General features: G+C 35.1%; 2 protein-coding genes across 4 annotated transcripts in view; both read right to left on the bottom strand.

Annotated features, from left to right (window-relative positions):
• LOC134250094 (uncharacterized) overlaps positions 1-3,590 on the bottom strand; it is a 32,408-nt gene extending 28,818 nt beyond the window's left edge. Inside the window, exons 1-2 of the mRNA XM_062732446.1 lie at positions 3,416-3,590; positions 932-1,965 (exon numbers count right to left, since the gene is read on the bottom strand). Coding sequence (XP_062588430.1) covers positions 932-1,965; positions 3,416-3,590 — 1,209 coding nt within the window. The remainder of the gene's footprint in view (positions 1-931; positions 1,966-3,415) is intronic.
• A 3,955-nt stretch (positions 3,591-7,545) lies between these two features.
• Positions 7,546-20,934, bottom strand: part of LOC134250093 (uncharacterized) — a 44,378-nt gene continuing 30,989 nt past the window's right edge. For all 3 annotated transcript variants that reach the window (XM_062732443.1, XM_062732445.1, XM_062732444.1), the window contains exons 7-10: positions 15,911-16,008; positions 11,128-12,357; positions 9,594-9,636; positions 7,546-8,539 (exon numbers count right to left, since the gene is read on the bottom strand). In XM_062732443.1, coding sequence (XP_062588427.1) covers positions 8,250-8,539; positions 9,594-9,636; positions 11,128-12,357; positions 15,911-16,008 — 1,661 coding nt within the window. In that variant the 3' untranslated portion in view covers positions 7,546-8,249. The remainder of the gene's footprint in view (positions 8,540-9,593; positions 9,637-11,127; positions 12,358-15,910; positions 16,009-20,934) is intronic.

Below are 20,934 nucleotides of genomic sequence, written 5' to 3'. Positions count from 1 at the left end.
CATAAACCTTTTCAAACATCAAGAAAATGTAGGTCAGATTCAGCATCTGAAGCAAGCCTGGTTGTGTGCATCCTTAGATGTATCATTCACGCAAGTTTGGTCAACATAGGGCTTATAGTTACTCGGAAATGAGACCTACACCAAAAGCTGCATCAAAAAATGTTAACCTTCCCAAAAAAACATTACCCTGGTCATTCCTTTGCTGAAATAACAGCATTTGAAACATTGACTGGTAAAATGAAACACACAAGAACCATCTTCCATGCATGTCTAATTCAATATAGGACATAAAAGTACTGAAAAAAAATCCGCTTCAAAAAAACCTAACCTTAACCCGGGACGCCGACATCGACACCGACGTTATTACACAAGTTTCCCAAACTTCATGGAGGTGAGCTAAACATAATGTACGCAAACAGGAACATGTTTAAAAAGAAACCATCATCCAAATCAAGCCATAATTTTTAACATGATTAAAAAAAAGACCCTACCGCGATCATAATGCGCTTATAAATACTTTACTACGTTTCTCCTCCAGTTTTCGGTCACGCTTTGATCATGGTAGAAGTGCGTCTGTGTGAAGGGGGGGGGGGGGTATTGCGTAGACATTTATTGTAACATCTTGCTTAAAACCAAAAAAGCACGTAAAACAGGGGATAAATAATATTTCTTGATATAGATTTTCATTTTTAAGTAGATAAGGACAGCAAAGCTACAGATATGGACCTATGAGCGGCAGTCAAGGTCAGTAAGCGATTATTTTTACACCTACTGCAACAAAGGACCTTCGTTTAGATGGTCTCACTCAAAGGACAAATGTTCACGTCCCAAGTTGAGATTCGAACCCACCACGTAAGGATGAATCCTAGCTTACTCAGCAACTCTAAAACATATAAGCGACTGGAAGTAGAGACATATTCATATTATATACCTGTTCCCAGAATCTCCTTGTTTCTTGTACATTTATTTGGTGGTTTTTTCCAATTGGACAGCAGGAACACTCGATGTTTTCAAGTCCTAATTGACAAAGATCCTCTACTAGTGTAAACGACATATCATTTTCGTCACAAAATATCTTTTGGCATTTGTATCCTCTCTGGAAAGTCAAATTTGTGTTTTCAAATGTTTGAGTGAGTTCGTTTAGGCCCATGTCGATTAAACGACCTATTTCACAGGAGACTTCAGTTCTTATGTCCAAAGCATTGACCACGACTTGCAACTGGATGTCTTTATCACAAATACCGAGAAAAACAGTGTGGTTTTTGTATTTAAAAACTGCTGCTGTTTGAAAAAGACATCTATAGGTTTTGTCCGGTACAACTTTCCATTTGAGAGAACTCACGCAATAAGCTACGAGCCTATAAAACACAAATATGGCAAATGATGTGTATCGAAAACACAAAATTGAGGAGCATGCTTTATTTGCTTTAATGATGTCTTTTGTAAACGGCTTTTTGTTCATACAAGGCACATACCAAGACTGGCCTTTACCTATTTCACCAATACTGACCAACATTCGGAGTCTCTCCATATAACTCATTAGTTCCGTTTTGTACTCTATGTACGATGGCGCATTTGTTGAGTCCACTTTTTCATCTTTCCAGAGAGCTTCGACCAACTTATGGTTTAGTTCTCCCGTCTGATTGAAATTTTCCCATTCTGTAATATGTTGTCTCTTGCAGTCTCTGTTGATATGCTTTTTATCCGCTATAAGCCTAGAGAATGCATCAGAAAACCATTGTAAGCTAAGGATTGCGTGTGTGCCAGTCCCTTCTCCCTTGAAATACAATAGAATTCCATGATCATGAAAGAATGTTAAAAAATTAGGTATTTCTTCTTCGCTTTCTAGGCGATATTGCTCAGGAACTTCTCTATTCATTTCCTGAATTTCCTCGTAAGATATGATTGGTTTTCCAGAATCTCTTAAGAGGTGTTCCAGTAAGGCCCAAGATGAGTATATATATACTCAACAAAAAAAGAAACGCATATTCAGATTTAACAAGATAATCTAAGTTTTCAGCTTTCTCCTTATTTTTAGCTCTACTGGACAGAGACCAGAAGAGCTTATGCGATAGTAATGCGTCCGGCGTCCGTCCGTCTGTCTGTAAACAATTTTTCAAAATGCTACTCCTCCTACAGTTTTGGTCTAATTTCAATATAACTCGGCACACAAGTAGACTACACTAAGATACATAACTCTGTGTATCGGTTTTTGATGTCGTTGGATGGTGTTGCCGTGGTTACTAAAAATAAAAATTTCTGTGAAATTCTTTCAAAATGCTACTCCTCCTACAGTTTTGGTCTGATTTAAGAATAACTTGGCACACAAGTAGACTACACTAAGATACATAATTCTGTGTATCGGTTTTTGATTTCGATGAACGGTGTTGCCGTGGTTACTAAAAATAGAAATTTCTGTGAAATTCTTTCAAAATGCTACTCCTCCTACAGTTTTAATCTGATTTCAGTATAACTTGGCACACAAGTAGAATACACTTAGATACATAATTCTGTTTATCGGTTTTTGATTTCGATGAACAATGTTGCAGTGGTTACTAAAAATAGAAATGTCTGTAAAATTCTTTCAAAATGCTACTCCTCCTACAGTTTTAATCTGATTTCAGTATAACTTGGCACACAAGTAGAATACACTTAGATACATAATTCTGTTTATCGGTTTTTGATTTCGATGAACAATGTTGCAGTGGTTACTAAAAATAGAAATGTCTGTAAAATTCTTTCAAAATGCTACTCCTCCTACAGTTTTGGTCTGATTTCAGTATAACTTGGCACACAAGTAGACTACACTAAGATACATAAATCTGTGTATCGGTTTTTGATTTCGATGAACGGTGTTGCCGTGGTTACTAAAAAAAGAAATATCTGTAAAATGTTTCAAAATGCTACTCCTCCTACAGTTTTGGTCTGATTTCAATATAACTTGGTACACAAGTAGACTACACTAAGAACATAAAGATACTTTATCAACGATCATTATTCTATTTATTGCTGTTGTAAAGTTTCAAATCCCAGCTGCTTAGGTACTTTTCTCTTCCGTTGCTATAAGTTCAAACCAGTAGAGCTTCAGTCTCGACAGAGACTTCTGGTTTTATAAGTGATTTTGAAGGGTTTTGATAAAAATCAAACATGTCCTGTTTCGCGAGTAGTAAAGTGAAGTTTATGTCATTGTCGACGCCTCCAAATTTTAGGGGCATACCGTCGAAAACAACCATAGGTCCTTTGCGACGTCTAAGCGCAACTGGATTTCCAATGTACGGATGTCGTGCACAAATAACAGCTCCCCTGTCTCTTGTGAACAATTTATGCACAATTTTTACATCCAGCAATTTTAGCAGCAGTTTTTTAAAGCAGTTCTGAATCGCATGAGGTGCTGAAAAAGGGGGGGGGGTCTGACGGTCCTGCCTGGGTGTGGTTACCTGCCGATAGCCAATCCTTTGGTCTTCCCACGTTGATTTAACGGCTGCAAAGCCCATTGATGTGTTCCAAATGCTCTTGCAACTTCCTGTTGCATAGCACCATTTAGTATCATCATTAGCCTGGTTGTATTCATCATTGTTTCGGCGTGGCATTGCGGCATCAACACTGCAATCAAATCTTAAATATAGGAGTGATAATATTTTCTCTAAATCCAAAATATCAACGAAAATAGACATCCAATTGTGAAGAAATCATGAAAAACAATACTTTCATAAACACCTTTAATCAAGGGAGATGATTCAACACTTGGGTTTTAAAGCCCCATATTATCCTTTAAATAGGTCACAGGTATCCAATGATATAAAATATTGTTGTTCCATGTACATTTTAAAAAATTCTTTGACGAGTAAAACAATATGCGTTTCTTTTTTTGCTGAGTATATATATATATATATATATATATATATATATATATATATATATATATATATATATATATATATATATATATATATATATATTCCCTATACTTTTTTCTTGTTTCTTTGTTACTATGTTCGTCTGTTTATTTACATACCTATATATTGTATGTTCATCTTGACCTTGTAGGGAGAGGGTTAAAATAGGCTTTGCCTGCTGCCCTATCCCATTCATTGTATGTAAATACAATTTTGAATGGATAAAAAAACAAAAAAAAATAAATTAAAAAAGAACTCATGACAATCCTAATCTTTAATCCAATGATCAATATCCGTGCATGGGCTCGAATTTTTCAATGCAATGATCAAATCCTTTCTTTCCTCCACCTTGAATGAGTCAATCTTTGATTTAAAATGCACCACCAAGGCGACAGAAAGAAGTAGTATTTTGTACTATTGTTTTCTCCAAACGTTAATTTTTAAGTTCATTAAACATTTCGATTGAACATCATTAGGACAAATTCTTCTTTTCAAATGTCTTCTTTGTCATATGCAACATTTTTATACTATGCATTAACTTAGTGCAATTTCCTGTTGTAATTATGAAACTTGAACAAAACATATTAAGGACGCTCTAAACACTAACAGAAACTGGTTTTTAGGACTCAGAGCAAAACACATCATATTAAGATATGCATATTGAAACTTTTTCCATCATTTAAAACATAGGGTACGTGCCTTATTTGCGCAGGAAAAATGTTCTATGACAATGGACTATTTGTAAACAGAAATTACTGTTGTTTACTTACTTTGGTAAAATTAATGAAAATAATTAATTACATTCCTTACTCTTGATCTTATATAATGCCAAAAATATTTAAATCTATTATAAATTATTTAATTAGCGTTAAATAACTATTTCTTTAAACTTACATCTAAGGGCAGATCACTCTAACTGCATAAAACTACCCAATAAATAGAGCTCTTTAGGGTGCAGTGTTTAGAGCGTCCTTAAGTTTTTATTTACATTCATGGTTATATTTCACACATAAATACAGATAAGCATAAAATAATATAGAATAAAAATTTTTTTGAATTGTATAAACGTTTCGACAGAGTTTGAAAAACAAGAGGCCCAGGGGCCATAGCGCTCACCTGAGCACATCGGGCTTGAATTTAACCCCCCCCCTTAACCACCCCCCCCCCCCCAGGCGTTCATCATTTGAACAAACTAGAATCTACACTATCTGAGGATGATTCCATATAAATAACACTAATCATAGCTTTGAAGTGCTTGAAAAGAAGATTTTAAAAGGTTTCCCGATATATCCGTATGTAAAACTTGGGTGGGCCATTTCGGCCCCATCCTAGCCCCAGGGGTCATCATTTGAACAAACTTGAATTTACACTACCTGAGGATGATTCCACATGAATTTCATCTTTCCTGGCCCAGTGGTTCTGGAGAAGAAGATTTTTAAAGATATTTTCCTATATATTCCTATGTAAAACTTGGGTCGGCCATTTTGGCCCCACCCTAGATCTGGGGGTCATCATTTGAACAAATTTGAATGTACACTACCTGGGGATGATTCCAAATGAGTTTCATCTTTCCTGGCCTAGTGGTTCTGGAGAAGAAGATTTTTAAAGATTTTTCCTATATATATTCCTATGTTAAACTTGGGTCGGCCATTTTGGCCCCACCCTTGCCCCGGGGGTCATCATTTGAACAAATTTCAATCTAACCTACGTGAGGATGATTCCACATAAGTTTCATCTTTCATGGCCCAGTGGTTCTTGAGAAGAAGATTTTTAAAGATTTTTCCTATATATTCCTATGTTAAACTTGGGTCGGCCATTTTGGCCCCATCCTAGCCCCAGGGGTCATCATTTGAACAAACTTGAATCTACACTATCTGAGGATGATTCCACATGAGTTTCATCTTTCCTGGCCCAGTGGTTCTTGAGAAGAAGATTTTTAAAGACTTCTCCTATATATTCCTATGTAAAACTTGGGTCTGATGCATAAGCAACCCTTTTCTGAAGAATGATGCTTAGACTGTAAGCTATAACAGAGACCTAAACAATGTCCCTGGCAATATGCAATAGCTACCACGGGCAGTTTAAAACATGGGGGAGGGAAAAAAATTACAGTTACTTTTGAAACGAATACATAATTATCTCACCAGCATGTCATTGTGCAACAAAGTCGTCAGCATTTTACTTGTCCTTTGAACGGGGGAAACGTTTTGAATGGCACTCTTATCGATGAATTTTACACTAAACCAAGCTATCTACATCTAGCTTTATTTACCCGCCGTTTCAGAAAACCGGAAGTGCGAGTTCGTAAATTTGATATCTCGATCCCGACTCAAATTTGACATCGGAAAGAAAAGTTTTTTATTTTTTTTCTGAAAATTTAAAATCTTTAGCGGAGGGTTTGTAAAACTGAAAATAGAATAAATCCTGGCCTTCAATATGTAATTAGATCATTAGCATATTAACCAGGAGCAAAGGATAAGATGTTCAAAGAATTCATGCATTTCACTATATAATCATTAGAGCCCCACCTTAAAACAAGAACCCCTGACCCTGGGGCCATGAAATTCACAATTTTGGTAGAGGCACTCTTGCTTATCATAACTATGTACTTAGTAAGTTTATTTATACCCACGAGCAGAGAAGAAGATTTTCAAAGATTTCATGTATTTTCACTATATAACCAATAGAGCCCCGCCCTAACACCAGAACACCTGACCCTGGGTTCATAAAATTCACAATTTTGGTAGAGGCACTCTTGCTCATCATAACTATGTACTTAGTTGGTTTATTTAATACCCAGGAGCAGAGAAGAAGATTTTCAAAGAAATAATGCATTTTCACTACCTACTTATTTAGCCCCGCCCTAGCACTAGAACCCCTGACCCCAGGGCCATGAATTTCACAATTTTGGTAGAGGACTCATTGCTGATAACAATCATGCAAACAGTTTGACTGCTTGTATCCAGGAGTAAAGAAGAAGATTTTTGAAGATTGCATTAATTTTAGTGGTTTTGGCCCCACCCCTCAGGCCCCAGGGGGGTAGGGATCATGAAATTCACTATTTTTGTTCCCCTTTACCCATAGATGCTTTGTGCCAAATTTGGCTGAAATTGGCCCAGTGGTTGCAGAGAAGAAGCTGAAAATGTTCAAATGTTAACGCACGACGAACGACGACGGACGAAAACGGATAGCAATAGTTTACTCAGGTGACCTAAAACCAAAAAGTTGTTGATAGTTTAGTTGCTGAGAAATGTATAAAAGAAAATATGTGTTTGTGAAACCTCCAGCGGCAACAAATTTCGCAAAAAGCTATTTTTGCATATGGGTCACAGTCAAAAAGAGTCTATTGTCCTTGTTGTCATTTGAAAGAACTTAATTAGTAGAGTCTCTCCTATGGTTCAAAAGTTATGATGAAAGTACGGAAAGATATTTTTAGCATATAGGTAACAGCCAAGGTCTCAAGGTCATTGTTCTAGGTGTTATTTGAAAAAAAACTAAATTTATGGAGTATCCATACCAAACATGAAGTCTGTATCTCTTACGAATCAAAAACTATGGCAAAGGTTAAAGTTGACAACAGACAAACAAACAGATAAACAAACAAGCATACAGGACAAGAACAATTTACACCTCGGATCTATCGATAATTAAAACAAAGTGAAGCGAAACATTCCATAAGCAGAAATTATCATTTGTAGAACAGTATACATTGTTAACAACAAAAACGTCAAATAGAGCTAAAGGTATAAAAACTTGTATTTACTACTCTTTGACAAAAAAATGGTATCTACTCAATATTATATGTTTAAATATCAGTACATAATATGTATATGCTTATATATTCAATGCAAAAAAGTACTATATGTATAGAATGATATAAAAAAAAAAACTCGTATTAACAATTTGTTAAAATATCAGTATATGATTACATAAATATTATTCAATGATACATAAGAATGCATACTATTAAGAGGTTCCCTACGTATTAAATAAAAAAAGATCCTTATTCTAGGCTTTGGTATCTCTTGGTTAAATTTTGTTGTTGTTTTTTATTTTACATTTTTATGTTAATAGATGTAGCTAGTGGTTAAACTTCATGGGAAAATAACGAAAAGTGATTTATGTTTAAAGTTAAAGTATGAAGAATAAATATCTGAGAAACGTACAATAACAACTGACACCCCAGAAATCCTAGATTTTATCATAAGGTACATAGAAAGAGTAAGTATTCTTCAAAATATAAAGCCTTTAGTTTTTATCAGGCAAACGAGATATTCATTGGTCACTTTTGATGTGGAAACGAAGACCCAACAATTGGTATAAAACTGGTGAGTCAACACAGTTTTGTGTTCATCACAGATTAAACACGCTTTTAATTTTTTCAATATCGATTTCCCCTCCATGGGCTTCTATGGCGTCTAGGAACTCCTTCACAGTGGCTTGTTTCCCTTCTTTCTCTTTCCAGGCGCAAAGCATTTGAAAAATCTGTGTAATCACACCGTAATTCTGGTAATCCATCCTTATTTGTTGGATTGTAGCGTTTTCTAGGCCAAGCTGAATCCCAAGTAATTGAAAATCGGCTCCAATATGTCCACTGACGATCTTCAGTTGTTTGTCTGTTGGAGGTCTGTTGAGACGATCATCTAAAATGTATTTTTAAATAAGCACGAACCGTCAACAAGTCACTGGAAAGGGGGTATATGCAAAATTACGAGGGATAGTCAAAAAGTTTTCGAACTATCTCAATATTTACGAAACCACAATTTAGATTTGAATGAAATTCGGCACACCTATAGTCATGTACATGATAGAAGATGAAAAGTAATGATTTTATGTTTTCTGACGATTTTGTGACGTTACAAAGTGGAAATGATGTCATTATATAGGTGACTTGTGTCGAAAAATAGTACTTACAACAAATAGCACTAGGAACAAACGGTAGTAAAATTTAATGCATAACTTGGAAATTCCTTTAAAGTATCTTATAATTGAATAAGATATAGAATACATCTTATAATTAAAATAATTATTGAAGATAAATATTTAATTTGTTCGCAAACTTTTTGATCACCCATCGATTACAACATATAAGCTGAATTTATTTCAATAATATTCTTTGTGTTTTTTTTTTATACTTCGCTTATTTTGTTCTCTGTCATTCTTAACAACAAATGGAAAAGTTAAACAGAGTCCTACTTTAGTTTTTCGATCTATATTGTTTATGAAGGTTGATAGCTTGTAATTGTAGTCTAGTATTGCAGAATACAAGCCTTTTATATTCATAAGGACTAAATTTCTACAACCAGTCCTGATAGATTCCTAAAACAAATTGAGGAAAGTTTAAATCCTTAGATTACTTGCAGTAAAATTAATTGAAGTAAATTACATGTATTAAAAAAATTGTAGCAAAATTATTTCTTTGACGGGACAGTAAAATGATCTTAAAAAAAAAATGGTATAATGTTGAAAGTTTAAATATTTTCAGTACATATTTTGGTGTTTTAGTGAAAAATGTTAAGATAGCAAACAGTTAACGATCTAAATATCTATATATACGTCGTTTTTGATCGCTTTCCTTTGCTATAGAGTATCTGATTATACACGACAGGGCCTTTCAGAATGTGGTACACAATTATTCAGAAATTTTATTTTTGATTAAAAATTATTCAATACAAATATATATAATATTGATCATACCTAGACAATGACAATTTCCCTCTTTGTCCTCTCCCATCTTTTGCTATGTGAAAACAAATCATACATTTTAAAAATCTATATTTCAAAATTAGGTGAAATAAAATCTGCGTTAACTCGGGTTAGAAATAGGGATGCTCACTCCTCCATGGCACCCGATCCCATCTCTGATGGTTCGTTGGTCCGTGTTTGCTTTGCTCCTGTTGGTTTATGGACCTTTAATTTTGAATTCTGTTCGTTATCTCCATATGTTTCTTTCTCATTGTTTGTTTTATGGCCATACCAAATATGAAGAAAACAATCAATAATCAAGCTTAAAGGTCCATTTAAATGATGCAGAACGGAAACACACTAAACGAGGTCTTCCTAAACATCAGAAGTAAAATAAGGTACCATAAAGGATTAAGCATCCCTTGTCGACCGATCACACTCGCCTTGTGATTATTGTCATGATTGAACAGGTGGAAAAATGATCTTTTAAACAAAATGACCAAACAATTAGTATGCAAAAAGTCAGCCAGCCTTCATCATACAGAATCACCGTCTAAATAGTTGAGTATGCTGGGGTATCACCGATAGTTGGAATCGGGCGAAGCCTGTTATGCATAAATTATATGTCCCCCATTTGCAACTTTCGTTGAATTTCCTGGTACAATCTACTAACTACAGGGTGATTTTTTATATTTCCAATTCATTGTGAAAAAAAAATAGATTTTAATAATGTAGACTAATATATTTCAATTACACAAAGCCCCAAATATCAATTTTAATAATCTCCGCAAACTTACATCAATCACTAAAACAGACACACGAGATTTACATAAATATTGGGAATTCTTAGCGCCTGGCCTATTTCTTGGCGAAATTTACAAGCCGGTAGATTTATATGACTCAGGTCTTTTAACTTTTAAAAAGTTGTCACAGAGAAAACGAATAGATATGCTAATATGATATATTATATTTGCAGAACGTCTGCTCTAGAGTCGCGAAGTAAGGAGTCAATCCTTACGTCTCGGGTTCGAATCCCACTGTTGGATGTGGAGACCAGTCCTTCAAATGAAACCGTATAAACGAGGCCCCTTGTCTCAGTAGGTGCTGGCACCAAAAAGATCTCTCTGTCTCTCTCTCTCTCTGCTCAAAGGCCCTAAGTGCCGAGTATAGGACAAAATGTGCAGCTCTCAACTGGCAAGTGGTGGCGTCTCCATATGAATGAAAACACTCTCGAGAGGGACGTTAAACAATATTCAATCGATATATTTCTTGATGCTTTCTAGCATTATGATCTAAACCAGTTAGTTCGTGAGTCTTCTACATTGATCAGGTAAACTGATAAAGCAAGTTGTAATTTAAATATATGGTGTAAAATAGCAATTGCTCATTTTACTTTAATGATACGCTTATGATTCTGTATAATTTTTGAGAGCAAATGAACAAACCAATATGATAGATTGTGTTTATGTAAAGTTGAAACCGAGTTGCGTACAATATATGTTGCTAGCGTGCAGAGTGGTTCGGTAAGAATATATTTAATACAAACCTGTTCCCAGAATCGTCGAGTTTGGTTTACTTTTATGAGGTGTTTTTCTCCCATTGGACAGCAGGAACATTGAATCTCTTCAATTCTTAATTTGCAAAGTTCCTCCTCTGGTGTGAATGAAGTATCATTTTGGTCACAGAATATCATCTGGCATTTGTAACCTCTTTGAAAACTCAAATCTGTGTTTTCAAATGTTTCGGTGAGTTCATCTAGAGCCTTGTGGATTGAATTACCTACTTCACAGGATACTTCAGTTTTTATGTCCAAAGAGTGGGTCACAACTTGCACCTGAATGTCTTTATCACATATCCCTAGTAAAACAGTGTGATTTTTGTATTCAAACACTGCCGCTGTTTGAAAAAGACATATATCCCTTTTGTCTGGTACTACTTTCAAATTAAGAGAACTCATGCAATAAGCTATGAGCCTATAAAACACAAATATGGCAAAGGATGTGAATCGAAAGCACAAAATTGAGGAGCATGCTAGATTAGCTTTGATGATATCTTTTGTAAACGGCTTTTTGTTCATACATGGAACATACCAGGACGGGATTTTGTCTGTATCACCAATACTGACCAACATTCGGAGCCTCTCCATGTACGACATAAGTTCCGTTTTGTACTCTTCGTATGATTGTTCATTTGGTATTTCCGCTTTTTCGTCTTTCCAAACGGCATCAACTAACGTACTTTTCAGTTCTCCAGTCTTATTGAAAAGTTCCCATTCTTTTATATGCCGTCGCTTGCAGTCTTTATTAACATGCCCTTTGTCTGCTATTAGCCTAGAAAATGCATTAGAAAACCATTGCAAGCTGAGAATTGCGTGTGTTCGAGTAGCTTCTCCATTGAAATACAGTAGAATTCCATGATCATGAAAGAATGTTAGAAAATAAAGTATTTCTTCTTCGCTTTCTAGGCGATATTGCTCAGGAAACTTTCTATTCATTTCCTGAATTTCCTCGTACGATATGATTGGTTTTCCAGAATCTTGTAAGAGATGTTCTAGTAAGGCCCAAGATGAGCGAACTGGAATTTTTGTGTCCAGTTTATTTGACACTACTTCAACAAGGGCGTTCTTCAGCAACTGTAACTTCTGCGTTCTTTCGCCTTCATTTATGTTTATAAGTTCAAATGCAAATTCGTTTTCTTCACTGCGATGCTTGGACAGCCATGTCTTGTCTACCTCCGATAGGGAACGCCATAGACATATGAAATAATCATCTATGTCCTAAATTAATTAAAATTTAATATTATTATTAATTTTATTATTAATATGTTCTACGGTGCGACAGTTGGGGCGAGCGCAGTTATTTAATTACTATCAAAAACATTTACACAGCTTTGACTTCCACTGCCTATCCTCAGTTCATTAAAAAAGAAGAAAAGAAAAAAAAACAAACAAAATCAATTCCCAGGCATCGGGATCGAGATTCCGAACTTTTCGGAAGTTTCTGATATAATCGGAAATACCCGAGCTTTTAAGGTAGGTCCCTATTCGTAGAATTAATTGGATAACGGTGCAATTTTTGTCCTGATTTACATAAATAGATACTTTATCTACTTCAAAAGCACAAAAAGTACAAAGATAATCGATATTTTTAATGAGATAGGGTGTGAAACACTCATGTACCCTCTTGTAGAAAAAACAAAATCATCACTGTTATAATGACTGTCTACATTTTATGTCATAGCACATGGCAAATAAATTCTTTTTAACATAAATTACAAGGATAAGGATAATATTTAATAATTTCAGGCTACGATACACATTTCTGCTTAAAATTAAGAAAATATTGAAGAATAAATCTCATTTCACTAATAAAGTAACAGAGCTCAAAACTCAAATAAGACTCTCTATTAGAATAACTAGTTTGTTTACCCTGATTTTTTTGTCTTAAATTGTAGCAACCAATGCTTGAAGTATCTTATAGGCATGATAAATGTATTGGTCATCTGTTTTTTCACCGAGATATGGGGTAAAACATACAGGTACCCCCATCGCAGTTCAATAGCTCAAGCCTTTTATGTTGCGAAGATATTTATAAATCAAATAAAAAGTGAAATATTCTTTTTCAGAACAATTTTATCATTATTTACACACCTTTCCCTAACCACAAACATAAATTTAATTCTCAATTTAATTCTTTATTCATTATGTACTGTGAACATGTCCACTACTGATGATCTGACTTTCCTGGATGCTTATTACTAGTTATAAAAAAATTATAAGCGATGTCTTTCAAGCATAATTATGTCTGAAATTGCATGTACATCATTAGAAACATGTGTTGTTGGTTTTTAATTATAACCGAGTACCTGAGTTCGTATGAGAAAATTTGCCGTCAAAAACGAAAGTAGGAAAATCCCATCTGCACAGCATACAAATTGTGCATAAATGACACCAACAAACGAAAAGTTTTATTCAATGACATAATAGCAAATTATTCACCACGTTTTCTGTACATAGGTATCAGAAATATCGGAGGTGTACAAATGCAATGTCTAATATCAGTGAAACCTCCTAAGGCAAAAAATATACCGCATCTGAAAAGCATGTCCGGCATTTGACCTCGCGCTTGTGTTTTAAATCGATTAAATTTTTTGCTACATACTGTATGAATCTCAATTCTTGCACAAAAATACACTCAATCATCTTTATACACCCCTGCAACATTTCTGTAGACGTTGTTTACATTTTTGCTAATGTTATATGAACCATAATTTTTAAACCAAAAACGGTAATTCCGGCTTCCGGTTTACCACGAGTAGCCCCCAACTTTAAGTGACGAAAGTATGTCAAATAAAAAGTCCTCTTGAGTTAGAATGCAAACGATAGTTTTGTGGCATGAAAATTGCATTAAATCGTTGTTTGTAATTTTTTTCAAGTAAGTTGTTGCTATGTTTTAGCCACCATGTTGCTATGCACCGCAAAGGACTATTGGGATTGAAGAATGTTTTCACGTGGACTCATAAAAATTTCTTGGATCAATGTGCAGATTTCAACCCGAATTTCCTCCGTTCGTACACGTTGTCTATTGAGCTCGCTACGCGAGCGGCGCTTCGCGCCGCCTCGCTGCGCTCGCTATTAAAGAGTTATAATATTTAATTAACATTTCCTTCTCCCATTTGTATCTTTATCATCTGTATCAATTTGAATAAAATCCTAACAAGAGGCCCAGGGGCCACATCGGCTAAGAAAAAGCATATATCAGATCAGAACTGAAAGTTTAGTAACATTGGGGGGGGGGGGGGGGGGAAGGGGGGGGGAGGGGGGCTTGAATTTTAATCCCATGGGATCATGATTTGAACGAACTAGAATCTACACTACCTGAGGATGATTCCATATCAATATTACTAATCATGGCTTTGAAGTACTTGATAAGGAGATTTTAAAGGGCTTCCCTATATATTCCTATTTAAAACATTTAACGGCCATTATGGCCCCACCCTAGCCCCGGGGTCATGATATGAACAAACTTGATTCTACACTACTTAAAAATGATTCCACATGAGGTTCACCTCTCCTGGCCTAGGGGTTCTTGTGAAGAAGATTTTTAAAGATTTTTCTTATATCTTCCTATGTAAAACATTGATAGGCCATTATGGCCCCACCCTAGCCCCAAGGGTCATGATTTGAACAAACTTGAATGTACACAACCTGAGGATGATTCCACACGAGTTTCATTTTTCCTGTGCCTATAGATCGTGAGAAGAATTTTTTTTCTATATATTCCTATGTAAAACTTTGATCGGCCATTTTGGCCTCACCCTACCCCCAGGGTCATCATTTGCACAAATTCGAATCTACACTATCTGAGGATGATTCCACATGAGTTTCATCTTTCCTGGCCCAGTGGTTCTTGAGAAGAAGATTTTTAAAGATTTTTCCTATATATTTCTATGTAAAACTTTGATCGGCCATTGTGGCCACACCCTACCCCCAGGGGTTATGATTTGAACAAACTTGAATTTACACTACATGAGGATGCTTCCCTATAAGTTTCATCTTTCCAGGCACAGTCGTTCTTGAGAAGAAGATTTTTAAAACATACCATCAAATTTTCACTATTTCTTACTTATCTCCCCCTTGTATAAGGACATGGCCCTTTATTTGAACAAATTTGAATCCCCTTTACCTAAGGATACTTTGTGCCAAGTTTGGTTGAAATTAACCCAGTGGTTCTTCAGAAGAAGTCTCAAATGTGAAAATTTAATGACAACAACGACGACAACAACGACAAAAACGACGACAACGACGACGACAGACAATGGACAAATTTTGATCAGAAAAGCTCACTTGAGCCTTCGGCTCAGGTGAGCTAAAAAGTCCTATACCCTTTCTAAGTCTGGAAAAAAATGATATGAAGAGAAATTTACATAAGACAACATTATTAATGATTTGAAAATGAATATATTTTTAACTCTAAAAGAAGAAGAAATAATACCTAAAATAGAAATAAAAGTTTTGAGATCATTTCGAAGAAATTTAGTACATTTAACTGATAAAGGCGGAGTTGTGGTTATTAAAGACATGAGCCTAATTATCAAACAAAAAGGATAAATGTTTTCTTCAAAATTTTGCATATATGATATCTTTACCATAAATCATAATGGTTACTTCATAAATATTATCATACGTGATTCCTGAATTATCCATCAGAATTTTACATCTGATCTTAATTTCGTTGTCTTCTTTTATAAACTAAAATGAAAATTGTTTGGAGACATCGGAAATTATCACTGTTACTAATGATGATAAAAATGCATAAATACACTCGTACATCTTCTGTTCTGCCCTCTGTGTGTGTGGCTGCAATGAGAATGGGTGCTTCAGGGCCGCCAAATGATTTAATAGAATTCAGCCAGAATTCTACATACTCTATCAAAAATGCAATGAAAAAAATTAAACATTACTTACCGGTATATTTTTTCGTAAAATGTTTTCTCTTTTTATATTTAATTAGTAAATAGATATAAAACATTAATTTCTGAGATCTAGACTTAAGAGATCAAACATTTCCTAGATTATATTTTGCCCACCGTTAAAAACGTATATGAAATAAAACAATATTAAGGAACACAATTACAATGTATTTTAAAAATGTCACTTTGCTTGAAAAATAAAGATTACAAAAAGAACATGCTCTTGCGTATCGAATAAACTGGAAGACATAACCCCAACATGCTTTTGATAAAGATATATAGTTTTATGAATAAGAGAACTTTACAGTGGAAAATTGAAGTCATCACGTTTATTAGAAAAGAGTATATTAAACAATTTCAAGTTAAATATGATATATAGAGTGGAAGTATAAATGAAAAAAAGTACGATTTAAAAAATGTGTCGCTTGTTCTTCAGGAATTTATGTCAATTTTTTCAAATATACTCAGACTCAAAAGAAAGGTAACATCATAATTTTAGGGTGAAAAATCTATATGGGATACAACTATGTACAAAGAAATAGGACATCCTTAACTTTGATTAATTCGTTTATTGTATATTGTTTAACGTCCCTCTCCAGAATTTTCACTCAAATTGACACGTCACCGTATGTCGGTGAAGGGCTTCAAATTTTGATCTTTACTTGGCACTCAGGACCATTGAACAGTGAATGAGTTTTATCGTGCCAAAGCCTGCCTCGGTTTTTTAAAAGTCTCATCTGAAGGACCCTCTTTAACTTTGACAAATCAGTTATGTAGTGTATATTTAAATATGCAGTTCTCCTTTTCTTTATTTATGCATGCTTTCAGTTTCAGGAAGTATGTATAAGCATCACATCCGAAAAAATAAAGAGAGATTTTACCGCGAATATTAGTATATGAATTACGATTAACAGGAACAAATCTTAACAAGAGGCACATGGGCCTTATAGGTCACCTGAGCATTATGCAACAACTTTCCAGTGATTGAATTTGATTCATGTTTTAAGCCAGATGCTACGGCATTCACAATTTTGAAAGAGGCACCATTGATCATCATAACAATACACTTAGCAGTTGCTTAGTTTGTTTACTTAATACCCATACGCAGGGTAGGGGAACAAAAAAGTATGTCAACTAATCAGTAATATTCAGCAATAATCAGTAGTGCCCCTACCATACATGAACCCCTGATCCTTAGGCCTTGATATTTGATTAATACCAAGGAGCAGATTTCAAACCATTCATTTTCAGTATACAAGTACAACCCCCCACCCCCCCCTATCTATGGTACCCCTGACCCTGGGGCCTTGAAATTCACAATTGTGGAAGATATGGGCCCTTGTCCATCATAACTATATTGGTAGTTCATCTGCTTAATACCCTGGAGCAGAGAAGAAAATTTTCAAAGATTTAATATATTTTCACTATATAATCTATGGAGCCCCACCCTAACACCAGAACCCCTGACCCTGGGGCTATAAAATTCATAATTTTGGAAGAGGCATTCTTGCTCATCATAACTATGTACTTAGTTAGTTTATTTAATTCCTAGGAGCAGAGGAGAAGATTTTCAAAGAATTCAGGTATTTTCACTATATAATCAATAGAGCCCCGCCCTAACACCAGAACCCCTGACCCTGGGACCATAAAATTCATAATTTTGGTAGAGGCACTCTTGCTCATCATAACTATGCACTTAGTTAGTTTATTTGATACCCAGGAGCAGAAAAGATGATTTTTAAAGAATTCATGTATTTTCACTATATAATCAATAGAGCCCCACCCTAACAGCAGAACCCCTGACCCTGGGGCTATAAAATTCACAATTTTGGTAGAGGCACTCTTGCTCATCATAACTATGCACTTAGTAAGTTTATTAAATACCTAGGAGCAGAGAAGAAGATTTTCAAAGAATTCATGTATTTTCACTATATAATCAATAGAGCCCTGCCCTAACACCAGAACCCCTGACCCTGGGGCTATAAAATTCACAATTTTGGTAGAGGCACTCTTGCTCATCATAACTATGTACTTAGTTAGTTTATTTAATACCCAGGAGCAGAGAAGAAGATTTTCAAAGAATTCATGTATTTTCACTATATAATCAATAGAGCCCCGCCCTAACACCAGAACCCTTGACCCTGGGGCCATAAAATTCACAATTTTGGTAGAGGCACTCTTGCTCATCATAACTATGTACTTAGTTAGTTTATTTAACACCCAGGAGCAGAGAAGAAGATTTTCAAAGCATTCTCACTATATAATAAATAGAGCCCTGTCCTTACACCAGAACCCCTGACCCTGGGGCCATAAAATTCACAATTTTGGTAGAGGCACTCTTGCTCATCTTAACTATGTACTTAGTTGGTTTATTTAACACCCAGGAGCAGAGAAGAAGATTTTCAAAGAAATAATGCATTTTCACTACCTACTTATTTAGCCCCGCCCTAGCACTAGAACCCCTGACCCGAGGGCCATGAATTTCACAATTTTGGTAGAGGACTCATTGCTGATTACAATCATGCAAACAGTTTGACTGCTTGATGTCCAGGAGTAAAGAAGATTTTTAAATATTGCACTAATTTTAGTGGTTTTGGCCCCACCCCACAGGCCCCAGGGAGGCAGGGATCATGAAATTCACAATTTTTGTTCCCCTTCACCCATAGATGCTTTATGCCAAATTTGGTTGAAATTGGTTCAGTGGTTGCAGAGAAGAAGCTGAAAATGTTCAAATGTTAACGCACAACGCACGACGCACGACGCACGACGACGGACGAAAACAGATAGCAATAGGTCACCTGAGTTTACTCAGGTGACCTAAAAATCCAATAATTTCATTAAACATGCTCTTATTTTTTATTTCTGTTAAGAGGGATTACAGACAACTTCCGGTAATGGGGTGAACATTCAACATTTAAATAAGTGATTTAGCAAAGTAAAAGATGTCTTCACTATTTTGGGGTATAAAGTTATATCCCGTTTATAATCTTCACAAGGTGTTATATTTCTTATGATTGGGTGTATATTTCAAAAAAATTTTATTATTAGTTATTTATTTTATTAGGTGAGTGATCAGACAAATGAAAGATCCAGTTTCAAAATGTTTATGCAGTTGAAAAGAATTCACCAAGGTGTACCAGAATTTCAAAGTGATAAATATCTTGAATTAATTTCCTTCAAAATGAGCTAAACACTTAGTTGATGGATGGAAAGACGAATGAATGGAGATCGACGATCGGAAGACGGACATGACACGCCAATCAAATTATCTTAAACAATTTACAGTGCAAGAAAATAATGTCAAGATTTCTTTAATTTATCCATCCCTTGAAATATTTGTTTGTCCATCCCTTGTGGTGTAGGGATTAATTATAAGAAATATAAAATCATTGATAGATTTGCTATTCTTTTTTTATAAAACTGGTTGTGTTATACCTTGTCAAATTTTTATCAAATTAATCAATATCAGATTAGTCTTCACAGCTTATTCAATGCCAAATAAATTTTGAAAAAAAGACTGGCCATCATATGATATATGCTATAAACTGACAAACAGTTCTGTGTAATTCCCAAAGGATATAGATACATGTAAGACTGCTTGGTTAGAGATGCTCTATAGAAATGATTGAGAGAGCTAGTCTTTCTACAATTATCTTTGACTCCGAAGAGATAAATTGAACTACACTTTCAATGCTAAAATGTTTTTAAAACATAAAATATCCGATGATTTTATTTTCTTTAGGTCAGAGCGACCTACTTTTTGTGTAAGACATACCCAAGATGTATCAGCTGACAAAGATTGATACCTCTAGGTCTAAAAGTATTAATTTTATGAGTCGGACATGGGAAAAGCTTACAGACAAATGAAAAGAGACAGACGGACAAGAAATCTTTAACATAATGAGTCACGTCAAAAGACGTGTATAAAAAGTAAAAACAGAAAAAAACAAAAATAGATATGGGCCTTATGGGTCACCTGAGCATCATGCAAAAACATTTCATTGATTTTTTTTATCATGTTTTAAGCCAGGTGATATGGGGTTCAACATTTTGAAAGAGGTATCATTGATCATCATTACTATACCCATAGGCAGAGTTGGGAAACAAAAATGCATTTCAACTTATCAATAATAATCAACAAAAATCAGTAGTGCCCCTGCCTTACATGAACCCCTGACCTTTATGCTTCGATCCACACATTGCACAATTTTTGAAAAGGCACCCTTGCCTTTGGAAAAAAAAAATTCATTATACCAAGGAGCAGATTTCAAACAATTCATTCATTTTCAGTACATAAGTACAGCCCCCTCTTTGGTACCCCTGGACCTGGGGCCTTGAAATTTACAATTCTGGAAGATTAGGGCCCTTGCTTCTCATAACTATATAGGTACAGTGTAGTTCATCTGCTTAATACACAGGAAGAGAAGATTGATTGATTGATTGATTGATTGTATATTGTTTAACGTCCCTCTTGAGAATTTTTCACTCCGCCCTAACACCAGAACCCCTGACCCTGGGGGCATTAAATTAACAATTTTGGTAGAAGCACTCTTGCTAATCATAACTATGCACTTAGTTTATTTGATACCCAGGAGCAGAGAAGAAGGTTTTCAAAGAATTTGAGCATTTTCACTATTTAATCTTTAAAACCCCACCCAAACCCCAGAACCCTGGGGCCATAATTTTGGTAGAAGCACCCTTGCTGATCATAAGCATGCACTAAGTTAGTTTATTTAATACCCAGGAGCATAAAAGAAGATTTTCAATAAAAATAATGCATTTTCACTATATACTTATTTACATGTAACTCCGCCCTAGCACTGGAACCCTTGATCCCAGGGCCATGAATTTCAAAAATTTGGTAGAGTACTAAATGCTGATT

This window comes from Saccostrea cucullata, unplaced genomic scaffold (assembly GCF_032062105.1).
Source record: "Saccostrea cucullata isolate Sc308-1 unplaced genomic scaffold, CSIRO_AGI_Scuc_v1 ctg3875, whole genome shotgun sequence".
Taxonomy (NCBI): Eukaryota; Metazoa; Mollusca; class Bivalvia; order Ostreida; family Ostreidae; genus Saccostrea; species Saccostrea cuccullata.
This window is presented reverse-complemented; position numbering and strand designations above follow the sequence as displayed.